We start from the raw sequence: 18,438 nt of genomic DNA on the forward strand, positions 1-18,438 counted from the left end.
CTGACCATGACCCACTCAAAACAGTTGAAAATGAAACATTACTCCTTTCACTGTTCAACATCCAGCCTGTTCGCTATTTAACTTTTGTTACAAATGTTTTTTTGCTCTTAATGTGAAAAGCAGCTTCTCAGGGAGTACTTATTTGCTGTCTGAGTTTGAACCTATTTGTACTGTTCATACACAATGTTATAATTCAACAGACAATTTCCATTTTTCTCTGCTAGCATGTGACATTTCGTTGTTTGAGTACCTCCTGTTCCATGTTGACTGTGATCAGATTATATATGCTGATCAGTTTTACGATCTGGAGTGAAGAGCCTGTTTGTGTATCTGTACCTGCTTGGGCCTGTCCTGATATTCATGATCTAAATCTCTAAAGGGTGTTGAAACTAAATAAAAATGCTTTTATGAAGATGCGCTTTCATCCAGACTGTTTATTCCAGATGTCCCACAAATAGAAGACATTCAAAGACATGTTGATCTTACTGAGAACGTGTTTCCTTTACAGCTATATTTGGAAAACTGAGTGCCGTGGAGGTCATGTTTCAGTTCATTATGTCGGTGGTTGTCAAACCTCTCCTTGGGGACACCCCAGACATTTCACAATTTTGTTGGAGCATTGAACAAACTCAAGGGTTTGACTGATTGACTATTAGAATCCGGTGTGCTAGCTGTGGAATAGTTAAAATATATGGAATAGCTAGGATTCCCTGAGCGGTTTGAGAACCCTTACTAGACAAATCTGGAGAATTGCCCTATTTGATTTTGTTACAGTTCAATACACAGATGGTGCTCTTTAGTTCGGTCAGTGCTATCAGAGCGGAAACAAAGATCACAAACATCGTCACTTCCGTGAAACTAAACGTAAACAAAGATGGTGGATTGTGAAAATACCACTCACACAGAAAACAAAATGAAAAAATTGGAATTGTTGAATATATTTCTCACCGAGAAATTAACCACGGCTGCCAATGAGATATTTGGGGCTGTGAAGGGTACTATAGTTGAGTACCAGACAGAAATCGTTCGCTCCAAGGAGGAGAACAATCATCTCCGAAAGCTGCTGGATATCGCTGTTCAGCGCGTTCTACTTCAAACAGGTATAGTAGCTAGTTAGCTAAATGAACGCTAGGCCAACCAACCTATTTGTATTTCTCAAAATGAAGGAATTGGTTGTTGTTGGACTCCATGAATTAATCTATTGAAAATACATTACAATAATTTGTTTATACCATTACGCTTGTTTACACTGAGCTGCTACTCAGATTTAAGAGCACTCGCGTCTGAGTGTGCCAGAGGGCAGGATAACTGATTAATTTACGAACGCTCTACACCCGTTAAATATGTATGATGTCAGTAAGCATAGCGTAATTAAAATTGTTGCCAGCAGCACAGTTAGTGACCAATGAATGCTCTGTATAACACGAAAACAGCCAAACCAACTCTGCTAGGGTGAGGAAAATGGTCAGACTGGGGTGTTCTCTCATTACGTGTCTGGAAGTAGCTAGCCAATGTTAGCCAGTTAGCTTGGGTGTTTGACTGAGTTGAGGTCAAGAGAGCTCGGCTCAACCTTCCTCCCCGGCCAGAGCGTCCAGTGTGCGCTCTGAATGCTCTGTGAGCTACATTTACGAACGCCCAGAGCGCACTCTGGCACTCCAGTTTGAATTGACTAACACACTCTAAAACACCTTATATAACGGGTGGGTCTAATCCTGAATGCTGATTGGTTAAAACCGCATTCCAGCCAGTGTCTTTTATTCCACAAATTCTCACCAGCTAACGCTATTACGTTTATAAAATGCCTATTTACTCTATTCCATCTGATGGCACAATCCACTGTCTCATCAGCCCAGCCAGACAATTTATTAACTTGATCTCCACTATAAGAAGCATCTAGATATTATCTCACATTTAATTTAGACTAACATTTCGTTTTCAACAGCAGAGATTTGTATAAACCTTGCTGTCTGTGTCTGACATTTGCAACATTGTTTCAATATTTAAATTCGATCTCCAGATGTCCCATAATAATGAACGTGTCGGGATGAGACAGACAGGCAGGCAGCTTTTCTCAGCCATATAGCAGAATAATTGTTATGGATGTATATACAAAGAACTATCAATAGAAAACTGGTAGTTTACTGTCTTTTCAGCTTCAGTTAGAATTGATTGTGTATGCTGTGTTTGCTGAAATAGAATTGCCTTTACCAGACTTTCTTAATTTCTTTTCCCTCTAGACTGTCATACTATCCATCTCACCGAAGATGCATCTTCACCTGAGCAGCAGCATCGTGAGCAGGAGTGGATCCCCGGTCTAAGCCAGGAGGACCCAGAGCTCACACTGATTAAAGAGGAACAGGAGCTCAGAAACAGTCCAGAGGAAGGGCAGCTTCAAGGGCTGGAGTCTGAAACCGAAGGAGAATCCATATATACACCTTCTTTTGTGAAAAGTAACTGTGATCAGGACCCACCTTCATATCTTCCCCAAACTGTGAACAACAGAGAAGGAGACTCTTTAGCCAGAACCATATCTAATAATCATATCAAAATAGAGAATGAAGGAGAAGGCTACAGCACATCAGAACCAACCAGTGACTTACAGCACGTCTTCACTGTGAATTCAGACTGTCTTGCAGCTCGGAGTGAAAACAGTGCCCAACCCAATATCAACAATAGAATTCAGAAAGGACTCTCTGAATATGAGGCCCCACAGCCACAGGCAACATATGAAAGAGAAAGTATTGGTCTACACATACATGTTAGAGACCAGAACACCACCAAGCTGCCTCAACAGAGATCCCCCTATCAAGCCCAAGGCATACAGAGAGTGTATCCTTGCCGGGAGTGTGGGAAGTGCTTCAATTTCTCTTGTCAGTTAGAAGTCCACATGCGATGGCACAGCAAGGAAAGACCATTCAGCTGCTCTGTGTGTCGAAAAAGCTTCACCACCATCAGCCTGTTGAGGAGACACCACCGCATTCACACTGGAGAGAAACCCTACCGCTGTCACATCTGTGGGAAATGTTTCAATCAGTCGGCTCACCTGAACACCCACTTTAAAATTCACCCAGGGGAGAGACCACACAGCTGGAAAATGTCTCAGTCAAAACGTTAACAGCAGAGACATCTACACTCAGAAGGGAGAGAAACATGTACATCTGGGCAGTAGAACTATTGTCCAGGATTTAAGACACTAGAAGAACCCGTGATTGATGTTTGAACAATACATTGAGGACTGGTGCTGTTATTCTTTTGTAATTATATTAGATGCAGAGGGTAGAAAATCCATCTTATTCAACCTAACTAGATGCAATCAATCAGTTAATTAGATCATCCTTATCTATTTCCCTTTAGGACTTGGACCTGACTAGCCTATTAGGGTCTTGCCACAGTTATCCTTATCCCTAATGATAATAATACATGGGACTTTAAGGACCTTTCAGAAACCATAAGAACACTGCACACCAAAGAATATGAAACAAGACAATAAAATGAATAAAAGCTACTTATCTTAGGCTAGGGCTGAGTAAGGGTGAGCTAAGCTTAGGGGAATGCGAAACTAAACAAGTAGGCTTTGATATTGTTTTTGAAAATGGCGATGGAGTCTGAATTGCAGGTGGCTTGGGGGGGAGACTTCCAGAGTTTGGGGGCAGCAGTGCATTATGCTGCTTTTTTTTTTTTTTTTTAGCAACCAGGAAATGGCGGAGCGATTTCTACATAGTGCATCTTTAACGGTTTTAATAAATAATTGGTCTGTTGCAAGTCAGGATGACTATTTGTGCAATCTTCTACCATCCAGGCAGCAGCAATATGTGTGGGTGTAGTATTATGTCAAGTGTGTACTGTGGTGGAGTCTTCTGTATATAAGAATCTCACGGTTACACTATTCACGGTGCATTATGCTGCTTTTTTTTTTTTTTAGCAACCAGGAAATGGCGGAGCGATTTCTACATAGTGCATCTTTAACGGTTTTAATAAATAATTGGTCTGTTGCAAGTCAGGATGACTATTTGTGCAATCTTCTACCATCCAGGCAGCAGCAATATGTGTGGGTGTAGTATTATGTCAAGTGTGTACTGTGGTGGCGTCTTCTGTATATAAGAATCTCACGGTTACACTATTCGTACTATTACCAAAAGTCCTACCCAATTTCATTTACAATACGGCAAGGGAAAAAGGCTTTCCCAAAATAACCTTTGTTCAAAAAAACATTTTCAACATCTGTTTTATTAAACTATTACATTTTGTGCAACACAGTCAAAATAGATTTGACATATTTCAATATTTCAACAAAGAGCCTCCTTCTCAAACCACACACATTCAAGCAGTCACGTACACATTTTCAAAACATGCAATTTGAATTAATCCAGTAACAGGTGTTTGTTAGACACACCACTCTGTGGCTCCCCACAATGTTATGCAAGTTCATGCATTCATTGTCTACCTTTTTCAACCTAAAGCAGTGACTTCTGAGATACAGTATGTGTATAATTCTAGATATCAGTTAGTACTTTTCAAATCGAGTTTAAACCGATACATTTTCCCCACGCATATCACGATTTCTCCAGTTTGTGAATCAAGCTCATATGCCTTCTAAGGGATCCCATCCGATTGAAGCGTTTGCTGCATTCATGGCATGGGTGCGGTTTCTCCTCTAGGTGAGTCTTCATGTGCACTGTCAGGGCTTCACTCACAGCGAAGGCCTTGCCACATTCTTCACAGCGATGCGGTTTCAACCCTGTGTGACTTGTCATATGTGTGGTCAGGGATCTCTTCACAGGGAAGCCCTTTCCACAAACATGGCAACGATGCGGCTTCTCCTTTGTGTGTGTCCTCAGGTGCATCTGCAAGCTTCCTTTTCGACTGAAATGTTTACCGCAATCTTGACACTGAAATGGTTTCTCCCCAGTATGAATGACTTGGTGTGTTTTTAAAATGAATGATGTTTGAAAGCGTTTTCCACACACAGGACACTCAAATGGTCTCTCACCGGCATGAGCCCTCACAATATGCACTTTCAGGTTCGCCTTATTAGTGAAACATTTACCACACATCTGGCAAAAAGGTTTGGCTCCAATGTGTGTTAGTAGGTGATCCAGCATGCTGTCTGTGGACTCGAAGCCATTTCCACATACACCACAGAGGTGATCTTTATCCTTTGCATGCATTCGCACATGATTGATTAAATGATTTATGAAGTCAAAAGACTTTTCACACACTTTGCAAAAACACGGTGTGGCTAGTCTTTGGCGGCGTGATTTCGTACGGCATGGAAACATCTTATTATCTTGAGAAGTGGTTTGAGTGTTGTTTGATTGTAATGGTTGTAGCCCTGATGGTAGTCCTCCACTGTCCACCCCATCCTCACTTTCACTGTTTTCAGTCTGAGCTGCAGAACTGTCAGGATTTACTGCAGAGAGGGACTGAGAGTCACTGGTTGGTTCCCAGTGAGACCCACCATAACACTCTTCACCAGGTTCTGTTTTGATCTCTCCTGTTGTGTTGATCGATAGTGAGTCCCTCTCTCTGTTCTCCACTATTTGGATGTGGTAAAGATGTGGCTCAGGTGGTTTCTGATTACAGTCCCTCAAAATGGAGTCTTTGGTTATTAACTCCTCCCTCTGACTGGTCCCAAACTCCCCTGGTTCCTGTTTAACCTGCGTGGGCTCTGGGTCCCCCTGGTCCAGACTGGGGCTCCACTCCTGCTCATGGTGCTGATGCTCAGGGAGAAGCTCTTTGGAGAGAGTGAGATGAAGTGGGTCTGGAGGGAAGAACAAAAACATAGCTCACATATGCTGACATGAGACATACAATCTAAATATAATTAGACTATATGCCCTGACACAAGTTCCAGATGCTTATTGGTCATTTCCCTTGATTTCTGTGACCAAATCATCACAAAAATAAATATTTGTATGAGACTTGATGTATAGCTTTAAAAGAAAAGGTCTTTGCCATAGCAATCCTAAATTAAATGTCACATCCTAATGTGAATGGAATACACACTCTCTCCACTGCTAAGCACTTTGGAAGGCACATCAGACATAGACGGAATGTGGCTTTAGTTAAAGAAAAGAAAATCAGTAAACTGCAAACCTGCTTTCGGCAACTGAGGTTGGAATGCGATATCGAACAGCGATCGTAAACGGTCGTTGTCCTCCTTTGAACGGGAGATTTCTTCCTGGTAATCCGTTATTGTTTTTTCCACGGCCCCAAATATTTCAGCAGCAGCCGCTCTTAGCCGCTCACTGACAAATAGGTGTAACAACTGTAGTCGAGACATTTTTTAAAGAAGCAGTTGACCTCTTATGTCCGATACAGTAAAGTGTATACCATTGATATCATACAGAGAAGCGATAATGGTTTGCTCCAATGGCTGTATATTTGCTCCCTTTGAGTCAGTCCGTGATGTCGCCTACACGACGTTGAAAGTATTTGTATTACCGCCACCTACTGTGCAGGCATGCCAGGACTCTGCACTGTTGGTTTGTGTGATCTGATCTATGGATGAGACTGAACAACACATTTTCTACCCAGGTGCCTATTTTTTATAAACGCCATACATACGCACAAAACATGCGTGCGCTAGATTTCACGCAAAGGTTGGAATTTATTAAAACTTGAGGTGAGAATGTGCTTATCCTCCTGCAAACGTTAGACCATGCCTAAGCACAGTTTTAAGTGGTTGAAGTATTGCACGTCTGAATACTGTAATGTCAAATTTCTCGAATATATCATAACCATTGCAGATGCATTCCTCACCTTTTCTGGCTATGTCAAGTTCATATTCCCAAGGTTAGTTTTTGCACCATACACGCATTGTGGTTTATAACATACAGTAGAATTCAATCCCACAATTTTCATGTTTTCACAAGAATTTATTGACTTCGTTTTTTCTCTCAAAATAGTTTCTCCCTTCCTCTACTCTTATGTTCGCTTGCTCGCTTGCTCACTTGCTTTCATTTTATTTTACCTCTCAACTTTTTGGTAATGTCCCTCCCCTTTCTTTTGCTTTGTTGCAATTGCTGTTCGACCCTCCGTAGCTAACTGACTAACTGACGTCTCTTTTGTATTGTTTAAAAATCTGCACTTTTATTTTGTGGTGTTAGGTTTAGAACTACTCTGGTTGAACGTCTCTCACTGGTGCTGAAGATAGTTCATGATCAGGCATAAGAGTGTACAAAACATTTGGAACACCTGCTCTTTCCATGACAGACTGACCAGGTGAATCCAGGTGGAAGCTATGACCCTTTATTGATGTCACTTGTTAAATCTACCTCAATCATGTTTAAAGAAGGATTTTTAAACATTGAGACAACTGAGAAATGGTTTTGTGTATGTGTGCCATTTGGAGGGTGAATGGACAAGACAAAAGATTTAAGTGCCTTTTGAACAGGGTATGGTAGGTGCCAGGGGCACCTGTTTGAGTGTGTTAAGAACTGCAACAATGCTGCATTTTTCACGCTCAACAATTTCCCCATGTGTTCCAAGAATCGTCCACCACCCAAAGGACATCCAGCCAACTTGATACGACTGTGGGAAGCATTGGAGTCAACAAGGACCAGCATCCCTGTGGAACACTTTCAACACCTTGTAGTCCATGTCCTGACGAATTGAGGATGTTCTGAGTGCAAAGGGGGTTGCAACACAATATTAGGAAGGTGCTCCCAATGTTTTGTACACTCAGTGTACAATGAACTAATTAAGTTGAACTGTACAATGAAATTCATGAAAATAATACCATGCTGTTCTCTTGGCAAAGTATTCCTCTTTTGATAGAGGATCAGCATTTATCTGTGCCCTGTGTTGTGCAGCCTTCTCCTTGTTGGATAAAGTCATCTGTTAAAAGATAGTTGCAGAAGAATATATCTAGGCCTATTTATTTAACTAGGCAAGTCAGTTAAGAACAAATTCTTATTTTCAATGACGGCCTAGGGACAGTGGGTTAACTGCCTGTTCAGGGGCAGAACGACAGATTTGTACCTTGTCAGGTCGGGGGTTTAAACTTGCAACCTTCCGGTTACTAGTCCAACGCTCTAACCACTAGGCTACCCTGCCACCCTATATGGACAGGACTGTCAATATTTGCAGTTTTCTTATGAATGACACCAATAGTTCAACCATGGACGTTTACCCTGTTTGATATTGTCTTCCTTGGATATGCCAAAACAGTACAAATGTACTATGCTTTGTGATAAATTGATATAGTGCCAAATAGAAGACCACGTCAAGAAATACACTAACACATATCAATTGCCCACATACATCAATACATTCGATTCATTCGACTAACAGAAGTGACATGAGGGGAATGTCCTACATTGCTAAACTGTTTCTTCAGATATTCTGACTGAACTATGTTCCCCTCATAGAGCACTTCCACCCTTGCGTCTTGTCTTCTTCATATGCTCTGTCAGGTGTGCCTTTGGATGGAAGCCTTTCTGGCAAACATGGCAACAAAATGTTTCCCCCCCCTGTGTGTATCCTCATATGTAGTGTATGTTAATGTATCCCATCCTAGGAAAATATTTGCTGCACACATTGCAGCAAAAAGGCTTCTCCCCTGTGTGAACTAGCTGGTGGATGTTTAGTTGACTCTGGGATATGAAGCTGCAGCCCACTGGGAGCATGTATATGGTGTATCCCCTTGTGTAATTTCATATGATCCTTCAAAATACTAGCACGTTTGAAACTTTTACTACCTACCTGGCAGTGGAACGGTTTCTCTTCTGGGTGTAACTTCCTGAAAGGCTCTGCCAAGTGTCCCTTCTGGGTAAAGTGAGTGCCACACACATGGCAATGAAATTATTTCTCCCCTGTATGTATTGGCATACTGTATGTCTTTGAAGGTATTCCTCTGTAAGGAAACATTTACTGCACACATGACAGCTATGTGGTTTCTCCAAGGTATGGGATTTTAAACATTTTGTCAGAATGCTTTCTCAGAGATGATGCACTACCCCCAATGATGTGTTTCCTCATATTGAATTTGTTTTTTTAAACATGAAAATACCTCCCACATGCCTTGCAATAAGGAGCATGGCTTTGACTGGGTGATTTCAGGGGGAGCAAATGTGTGGTTGTCATGTCTTTTGCTTTTCATTGTCCGTGCTCTCCTTGTCAATTAGCAGCTCTGACCCTGACAGTAGCGCTCCACTCTCCACATCATCGACACATTCATTGTTTTCACTCTGAGTGGCAGATAATATTATATTCAGAAAATATAGTACCCAGCATCCGAACCAAACTTCTTCAACGCAATGAGTAAGACATGAGGAATCCAAAACAATTGTTAAAAGCCACTCACGGAACCCCAGACCCTATGCCAATACAGTAGAGGCTCATCAGAAGAGGAAGGGAGGACCATCATCCTCTGTGAAATTGTATAAAAATGAAATAATGAAACACTAAAAAAGTTATCCTTTTAGATAAAACTGTATTGATTCAAATGTCACAAAATAATTGATTAAAACACACTGTTTTGCAATGAAGGTCTATAGTAACTTCAACAGCACTCTCTGGGGTAGCACCATGGTGTAGCCGGAGGACAGCGATCTTCTGTTCTCCTCTGGGTACAATGACTTTAATACAAAACCTAGGAGGCTCATAGGCCTCACCCCCTTCCATGGACCTCCATGATAATTATGACCACTTCCAGAGGACGACCTCCAACCAAGCCAATCAGTATGAACTGATATGTTGTTCATCCAGTCATAGTATTAGGATCAGAGAATGAACCTAGTGTGTTGAATTGGGGTTGTACCACTGAGCATTATGGGCGGGGATGACATTATTGGATAGAGATTGAAAAGTGATAGTTGAGCATTTTTGAGACACTATTCAATTCAAATGAGTTTCTTCAAATTACAGGAGATGGAGGAGGCCGATTATAAATAGTTCTCTTGGTTTTAGAACTTTATTTTTGTGTCCAGTTAGTGCAATGTATTAAAATGTGCCTTGCTAACCTCAGCAGCTAGCTAGCTATCTAGCTGCTCAAGTGTGCTGTTTTTGTCGCCAACACTACCCGCAAATCTTGTTGACTTTTTTGTTGAAGATCCCCTTTCATTCTCTGGGGTACACAGAAAAAGTGTGTATTAAAACCGAGGGTTGACCGCTGCCTGAGATCAGATTCATGAAGAATGGTGCAAAGGTTAGGACATTCAATACCAATTGTTATCAAAAGTATAGTTGATTAACAGGGAGCAGTTCATCAATCTGCCTGTATTGCAGGCCTTGCCTGTTTCTTGGAAAGTCTTGGGCGAAATGGGGGTACAGTGATCGTTCAGCTAAACGGCAAAACAAAGCAGGGAGGATATAAATGCCCACATCAGATTCAAGCTTCTGGGAAAAAGCTGCATCGATCATGGCGAAGGTCTGGTTATTCAAACTGCTTAACACAACAAGAAAGTAAGGAGAAACAGGGATCTTTTCAAGATGCTTATTTGGGGCAGCAGGTTAGAGCATTGGGCCAGTAATTGAAAGACAGGTTAGAGCGTTGGGCCAGTAATTGAAAGACAGGTTAGAGCGTTGGGCCAGTAATTGAAAGACAGGTTAGAGCGTTGGGCCAGTAATTGAAAGACAGGTTAGAGCGTTGGGCCAGTAATTGAAAGACAGGTTAGAGCGTTGGCCAGTAATTGAAAGACAGGTTAGAGCGTTGGGCCAGTAATTGAAAGGCAGTTTAGAGCGTTGGCCAGTAACCGAAAGGTTGCTGGATTGAATCCCTGAGCTGACAAGGTAAAAAAAATCTGTCGTTCTGCCCTTGAACGAGGCAGCTAATCCACTGTTCCCCGATAGGCCGTCATTGTAAAGAAGAATTTGTTATTTACTGACTTGCCTAGTTATATAAAATATATATATATTTTCACAACTGCGTTTTTGGGCATGCAATAATTGTTTTTTAGAAGACACGACTAGAGAGGAAGTTCCGTTTACAACTACAAGGAGCTTGCAGCCGTAATTGCACGTTACGATGCTTTACTTGCTGCACATATGGAACTTTCTAATGTATTTTCTGGGATTTCGAAATCAATTCAGAATGATTTGACAGCTTCCATAATGCAGACTCTGACGCAGCACATTTATTCGTGTGCGCTCAAGTAGGCTTTTCACACTCCACTATTTATTTGGCAAAGATTATAACACATAATCACGGACAGACACAAGCAAGCACTCATTACATGAACGTTCCAGCAGCCTAGGCTACACCTAAACATTAGAGATCTGACATGCGGTATGGGGTGAAAACGAGACAATTTTTCAGTCTGATCAACTGTAGGCTACTAATAAGAGCAGCTGCATACATCCAATGCGCGCTGTCCATTTGGTCAGGGTAACTAATTGGTGATGTTATGTATTTATATTCCATTTGTGTGTCAGGAGAAAATGTGAATGTGATCAAATTGTTAATGTTAATGTTGTGTTAATGTTTTATGTGTCCTGCAGTTGTATAGGCCTGCATGATGCAAACATGCATAAATCAAGCTCAGCCCTGTGAGCTCTATTGTCTCTCTGTTGTTGTCTCTGTGTCTGGGTAGAGGAAATCCACCCTCCTATTCTAGTCTAAATATAATTCATATGAACAAGAATAAGGTTGCTGCAGTTTGACAGGGTTTTCATCCCCACAAGTATAGGACATTGTTTCATTTTCAACAAAAAACATGTGACCTGATTAGGAAAAATTGGTCCCATCATAGCCCTCATAAAACCTTTTTACAACTGATTAATCAGTCATACCTTATAGTGTTCAAAGTTTTCCTGGTTAGGTTAACAATGTGATTTTCAGGATTTTGTTTTCTCATTTTGTCTGTCATAGTTGAAGTGTGTAATGAATGAAATTAAATGAAAATGTAATGAAAATTACAGGCCTCTCTCATATTTTTAAGTGGGAGAACTTGCATAATTGGTGGTTTACTAAATACCTTTTTGCCCCACTGTATGCCATTGGACGAGGTAATGTTTTGGTCCTAAGTGGTACCAAGAACGAGAAAAGAACTTCGTCAAAAATGGCAAACTGAACGATAATTTATAGCCAATGCTGTCTGGCTATGGTATACTCCTCTCTGAAGTAAAATCTTTCTTTGTGTAATGTTCCTAAGATCTGTTATTTGTCATGAGAGTTTAGATGGGTGTGTCTTTGCTATAAAGGATCTCAGTTGCCATTATGTTGACACTCAGAGAATTCATTTATAGACACTGAATTGATCTCAGAGTCACAGGGCTATGGTGAAGCTCAAATAATTAAAGATGGACTTTATGATAACTCTGACTTGTGTCTGGTTTGCTCTCTCATGATTTGGTAATACAGGAAATTTCCACGACACAAGACAGGTATGTCAGTATTCTCCTATGGCCAGCGAAGAGCCCGTATCTCAATCCCATTCAGCACGTCTGGGACCTGTTGGATTGGAAATGTCCGGGAACTTGCTTTGTTGGAAGAGTGGGGTAACATCTCACTTCCAGAACTTGCAAATCTATTAAGTTTCCTGAAATAAAAGCAATTGACAGTTATATGATATTTCTTTTTTTTGCTGAGTTTAGCAGCCTCTAAGGTGCAGTGTTGAGTAAACGTGTGGTAGCCGGCTAGTAATGGATATTTAACAGTCTGAAAGCCTTGAGATAGAAGCTGTTTTTTCAGTATCTTGCCATTTTAAAAAAAAGACACTGTACAGCAAAACTATAAAACAAGAATGATACAACAAAATGAATAAAAGCTACATAGCTTAAGCCAGGTGTGAGAGCATAAAAACCTTAACCCCATCATGATTTGAACATGCAACTTTCTAATCTTGAGTCAGGCCCACTACTGTTGCAAGACAAGGTCTTGGTTGACCTCCAAATCTGCAGGGGAGGCATGGTTTAATGGAACTGTTCCATAAGAGGATTCCTCGCCGTGGGAACGTGCTTCCTCCCTGGTACGAAAGGTGTGTGACAATCAAATAACATTTTTACTACCAAAATATTACTAAGAATTCTCCTCGCCAACAAATCAGAGACAGCTGTAATCGGTATGGCATCAGAATTTTTAATCTGACTTCCCAGGCTTCTTGTCGCTGTTCGGGCATTGCTTTGTCATCTACTAGCTCCTGATTCATTTCCTGCATGCGTTAACTTTGCAGACAGCAAAACGCTTAGTCAAAGTATACTGTGCACATGCCGTCCTTCAACCAAGATATCAACTTTGGCAGTGATTGTATTCAAGGCAGTTATAAGGACTGATACACTGTGTTAATGTGATAAGGTAGATATCAGAGCAATTAACTCCTTTTGAACAATTCATGGTATAGCTACAGCAACACCAGTACAAAAAGTTAACCTGATTGTGACTCTGTAATGAATTTTTTTTTAGTAATCTTTTTTTTTTACATTGTGCTCTCACAGCTGGCTTAAGCTATGTAGCTTTTATTCCTTTTATTGTATCATTCTTGTTTTATAGTTTGCTGTACAGTGTCTTTTTTTAAATGGCAAGATACTGAAAAAACAGCTTTTATCTCAAGGCTATCAGACTGATTTATCCACATTGTGGATTGAGGTTAAGGGGCAAGGGGTCTATTGAAAATTAAGCATCAGGCTTGAGACAGACCTGTTTCACCTCATGGTCTGCCAAGCATAGGTTTTGTTACTTGCCGTAGCGTAATTGATAATCGTTATAATGTATCACAATGCAGCCATATAACAAGTAATTATTATGAAATCCAAGTGCACTTTTCTCTTTTTGCACTTGCTTTTTTTATCGTCAGCTTATCATGTCTTAAAACAAGGACATATTAAGTTTATCAGTGTTTTTGTTAAGGCAGTGGAAACCCTTGTTCAAACAAGTGAATGAAGCTGATTGAGTTTTGCTGCGGAATGGGAAAGTCATAGAGATATGAGTGAGATAAGAGTGGTCGTTGAAAGTATAAAAGGGTTCAGCAGCCCATGGAGCAATGTACAGAGCAACCATGGGCAAACTACTCATCTGCGTTGGTAAGTGGTACATTTTTGTTACGTTGTAATGACAATTAGCAACATCCAGACATACTATGCTCTATGCTAAGGCTTTGGCTCCCTGTGGAGAGAATTGGCCACTGACGAATGTCCTCTATAGTTATGCATTTTGTCTTTGCTACTGTGGTCCAATTCTGTTTCTAAGGACTGAGGTTGACAGCACCATGACCCACCTATATTCAAGTCAGAGGGGAAGAACTGCACTTTATATCATTATCATTACAGTTCTGAATTATGTTGACTTGAAAAAAAGTTTAATATGACACAAAACCTCTGCCTTTCTCTTCCTCCCTTCTTTATTTCTCTCGATTTCTCTCACACTATTCTCATTTTCTCTCTCTCTAGGACTGGCACTCCTGCTGCATGCACAGCTAGGTACGTTTAAAGTTAATTTAATTTACATGTAGCCAGCATCTAGGTAAGTAGCCAATCAGAGAACAATTTACAATTTACAATTTACAGAACATGCCAACACGCCAAACTCCAAACTCTAACATTACTACTACCCTTCCATAGGATCCTCCTACATCCTATCCTGTTATTTCACTAACTGGGGCCAGTACCGGCCAGGAGCAGGCAAGTATTTCCCCACCAACGTGGACCCCTGTCTCTGTGACCATCTGATCTATGCCTTTGCCGGCATGGCCAACAACGAGATCAAGACCTACGAATGGGACGATGAGAAACTCTACGGACAGTTCCAGGCACTCAAGAACCAGTGAGAGAGAGACACACACAAAGACACACTCAAGCAGGCATGCACACATGCACATACGCATGCAGTCACGCACACACATAGACAAATGCAGGCAAACACTTTCTCATTCAGGCATGTACACACCACAGGAGGTTTGTGGCACCTTAAGTGTGGAGGACGGGCTCGTGGTAAGAGCTGGAGCAGAATTAGTGGAATGGTATCAAATATGTGAAACACATTGTTTCTATGTGTTTGATGCCATTCCATTTCCCCCATCCCAGACATTTTTATGAGCTTTCTTCCCCTCAGCAGCCTCCCGTGGTGCACACATGCACACCTAAGCCAGTAATAACCCTAAGTCTTGTATTTGGTAACAGGAACAGCAACCTGAAGACTCTGCTGGCCATTGGAGGATGGAATTTTGGCACTCAGCCGTAAGTGGAGATGCATATAAACATGCAAGTACACACACACATTTACACACACATCCTGTGTCTGACCTGTGTGTGTGTACCCAGGTTCACAGCAATGGTGTCCAGTGCAGCCAACCGCCAGACGTTCATCAGCAGCGTTATCAAGTTCCTGAGACAGTACCAGTTTGACGGCCTGGACATTGACTGGGAGTATCCCGGATCCAGAGGCTCCCCACCCGCAGACAAGGCCAGATTCACCACCTTGCTGCAGGTTAGACTCAAACACACACACACACACACACACACACACACACACACACACACACACACACACACACACACACACACACACACACACACACACACACACACACACACACACACACACACACACACACACACACACACACACACACACACACACACACACACACACACACACAAATGAACAAACATGAATAAACACACATGAATAAACACACACACACGCAGATGAACAATCGCACATACAGACACACACACACACACACACATACACACACACACAAAATAGCTCATGCATACACAAATGAACACACAGACAGGGATGAACACCTGAACTCCCAAATTAACACAAACATCCCTCTGTGCACTGTCTCCATCTAGGAGCTGATGGCTGCCTTTGAGGCTGAAGGAAAGAACACCAACCTTCCTCGTCTGATGCTGACTGCAGCTGTGGCTGCCGGAAAGGGAACCATCGACACCGGATACCAGATCGCCGAGATTGGATCGTCAGTACACACACACTGGGTCTCATTGATATATTAGTTCTTAGGAAAAATGTGTACATTAAAACATGCATGATCTATCAAATACTTCTTGGCATATTGGAAAATCTTTCTCTCTCTCTCTCCCTCTCAGCGTGTTGGACTACCTGCATGTGATGACCTATGACTTTCATGGATCTTGGGAACACAACACTGGAGAAAACAGCCCTCTGTACAGAGGACCAGCTGATCAGGGAGATTACATCTACTTCGATGTGGTGAGTCTCTCTCTCTGTACCCATCTCTTCCTCTCTCTCTTCCTTTGCTCACCTGTCTCTTCCTGCCTATTTAGTTTTGAGCTGAGAGGGAGTAAAACATTTCTTAAAAATTCTCACTACCACATACTGTGTGTGTTCTCAGGACTATGCTATGAAGTACTGGAAGAGCAGTGGTGCCCCCGCTGAGAAGCTCCTGGTTGGATTCCCCACCTACGGCCACACCTTCCAGCTGGCCAGTGGCTCTAACACTGGAGTGGGCGCTCCCGCCACTGGCCCCGGCCCGGCCGGACCATTCACCAGACAGTCTGGCTTCCTGGCCTACTACGAGGTAATTGACACAGGATTAAGATAGGTCCGAAATTACACCCTATTCCAATCCCTACACAATTCACTACTTGTGTGCTCTTGTTAAAGGTATTGTCCTGGGGAACAGGGTGTCATTTTGGACGCAAACCCAGTGTATGTTTTTGAGTGATTACATCTGCAGCTTCCTGAATCATGCAACTTCCAACCCTAATGTAATTGTGTGTCTGTGTCATTAGATCTGCACCTTACTGAAGCAGGGAGCTACCCAGGCCTGGGACTCTGCCCAGATGGTGCCCTACGCCTACACCCAGCAGAACATCTGGGTTGGATATGACAACGTCAAGAGTTTCCAGGACAAGGTCTGTGTTTGTGGGGGTGTTTGTCTGTTGGAGGAAAGATATAACTAGGGGGTAATGGCGTAGCATCCTACTCTGTTACAATAATCCTTATAATATATGAAATTAAACAGTAGCTTTTTTCTTCGTGATTTACAGTAGTGAGTGCATACATTTTGTTATAGGTGACCCCAGCGAGAATCGAATCCACTATCCTGGCATTGCAAGATCCATTCCCTACCAACTGAGCAACATAGAACTTCATCATTTGCCCTATCACCTATACATATTTATCCAATTTCATCCCGTTAAGTAAACCCTCCTCTCCCTTCTGTTTCTCCCCTACAGATCGAGTGGCTGAAGAAAACTGGCTTCGGAGGAGCCATGGTGTGGAGTCTGGATCTGGATGACTTCTCTGGAACCTTCTGTGGACAGGGCAGATACCCACTGATCAACACCCTCAAGTCTGGACTGGGAACCGGAGCTGGTGAGAGACAGACACAAACACAAGCCTGCTTGTACACACAAACATTCAACAACAACCCTCTCTCACTATCTCAACCAGACATGGGTTCAAATAGTAGTTGAAAAGATTTCAACCCCCTTTCTCTTCTACATTCCCCCAACTCCTATTTCCTCCATGTCTCCCAGGTTGTGCCGCCCGTACGGGCCCCATTGCCCCAGTGATACCTACCCAACAACCACTCAACCCCCCACAGCCCGGAGGTCAAGGGGGCAGCAGTGGCAGTAGCAGTGGGGGATCTGGCTTCTGCGCCGGCAAGGCTGACGGCATGTACCCTGACCCCACCAATAAGAACAGCTTCTACAATTGTAGCCAGGGCAAGACCTACGACCAGCACTGTGCTGCCGGTCTGGTGTTCGACATCAGCTGCAAGTGCTGCAACTGGGCCTAAAAAAAACACGGTTCCCCCCTATTAATGTTTTCTTCCCCCTCTCGTATGTCATGAAGGAGCTGGGTCTAAAGGTTTTGTGGTTGTTAGGTCCACTGTTGTCATGGCCCATTCTAACATCAGCTCCACTTAACATTTAAAATCCACTCCAATAAACATCCACCATATAAATTCATCCTGCTGTCTCTGTCACTTTACTTCATCTACACTGTGTGGGTTTAAGTTATTAAACTTCATTGTACTTCGACTGCAAAAAAAAATCTGTAATCTACAAATCACCTTGGATCCCACATAGCTAGTCATTATCTGAACAAGATAAGCAATGCTGCTCCTTGCCTTCTCAACTGATTCCCTCACTTATTCCCTTGTCAGTTTAGTTTCATACAATTCATTCCACCACAGAGAATCACAGTAAAAGTCCTTTGTTGCAGTCAAACTTTACCAGGCTTACAGACACGGTATAAAATCACACAGAGCTTAGACTGACTCATCATTACCATGACATTTAAAGTTAAGGCACTGACATAAACAACATATAGACAACAGTAAATAGAAAAGTACTTCAACTTAATGGGAAATCTGTGATTTTCAAAATTGTAAAACAGACAAGACCAAAGTTCAAAGTGAAACTAAGCATTCATAATTGTAAATTCTAATGTTGTCACCTTGGTATAAAATACACACATACACTCTCCTGCATTTTTATTTGTACATTGAAGCTAAAACTTTAATTTGGCTCTGTAACTCAATTTGATATCAAATGTTTTAA

General features: G+C 42.0%; 3 protein-coding genes across 3 annotated transcripts; 2 read left to right on the top strand and 1 right to left on the bottom strand.

The window, feature by feature from the left end:
* The first annotated feature begins 835 nt into the window (after positions 1-835).
* LOC124004358 (gastrula zinc finger protein XlCGF48.2-like) lies at positions 836-4,000 on the top strand. The gene is made up of 2 exons (XM_046313200.1): positions 836-1,100; positions 2,238-4,000. The coding sequence occupies exons 1-2, from the start codon at positions 875-877 to the stop codon at positions 3,113-3,115; spliced, it is 1,104 nt and encodes a 367-aa protein (XP_046169156.1). The 5' UTR covers positions 836-874; the 3' UTR covers positions 3,116-4,000.
* Positions 3,560-6,381, bottom strand: LOC124004357 (zinc finger protein 239-like). Its single transcript, XM_046313199.1, has 2 exons — positions 6,097-6,381; positions 3,560-5,761 (listed from the first exon to the last, which is right to left on the bottom strand). The coding sequence occupies exons 1-2, from the start codon at positions 6,281-6,283 to the stop codon at positions 4,554-4,556; spliced, it is 1,395 nt and encodes a 464-aa protein (XP_046169155.1). The 5' UTR covers positions 6,284-6,381; the 3' UTR covers positions 3,560-4,553.
* A 7,549-nt stretch (positions 6,382-13,930) lies between these two features.
* On the top strand, positions 13,931-17,844 carry LOC124003461 (acidic mammalian chitinase-like). The gene is made up of 11 exons (XM_046311738.1): positions 13,931-13,962; positions 14,329-14,358; positions 14,500-14,701; positions 15,058-15,114; positions 15,199-15,364; positions 15,739-15,863; positions 15,994-16,117; positions 16,260-16,445; positions 16,660-16,782; positions 17,107-17,245; positions 17,410-17,844. Exons 1-11 carry the CDS (start codon positions 13,938-13,940, stop codon positions 17,670-17,672), a joined length of 1,440 nt encoding a protein of 479 aa, XP_046167694.1. The 5' UTR covers positions 13,931-13,937; the 3' UTR covers positions 17,673-17,844.
* Positions 17,845-18,438: the final 594 nt, after the last annotated feature.

Source organism: Oncorhynchus gorbuscha, linkage group LG18 (genome assembly GCF_021184085.1).
Source record: "Oncorhynchus gorbuscha isolate QuinsamMale2020 ecotype Even-year linkage group LG18, OgorEven_v1.0, whole genome shotgun sequence".
NCBI lineage: Eukaryota > Metazoa > Chordata > Actinopteri > Salmoniformes > Salmonidae > Oncorhynchus > Oncorhynchus gorbuscha.

Coding starts and splice junctions, on each gene's coding strand:
- LOC124003461 (XM_046311738.1), top strand. CDS start 13,938: ATGGGCAAACTACTCATCTGCGTTG. Junction 15,115..15,198: donor TGGAATTTTGGCACTCAGCC/GTAAGTGGAGAT, acceptor GTGTGTACCCAG/GTTCACAGCAATGGTGTCCA. Junction 16,118..16,259: donor ATTACATCTACTTCGATGTG/GTGAGTCTCTCT, acceptor GTGTGTTCTCAG/GACTATGCTATGAAGTACTG.
- LOC124004358 (XM_046313200.1), top strand. CDS start 875: ATGGTGGATTGTGAAAATACCACTCACACAGAAAACAAAATGAAAAAA. Junction 1,101..2,237: donor GCGCGTTCTACTTCAAACAG/GTATAGTAGCTA, acceptor TTTTCCCTCTAG/ACTGTCATACTATCCATCTC.
- LOC124004357 (XM_046313199.1), bottom strand. CDS start 6,283: ATGTCTCGACTACAGTTGTTACACCTATTTGTCAGTGAGCGGCTAAGA. Junction 5,762..6,096: donor ACCTCAGTTGCCGAAAGCAG/GTTTGCAGTTTA, acceptor TCTTCCCTCCAG/ACCCACTTCATCTCACTCTC.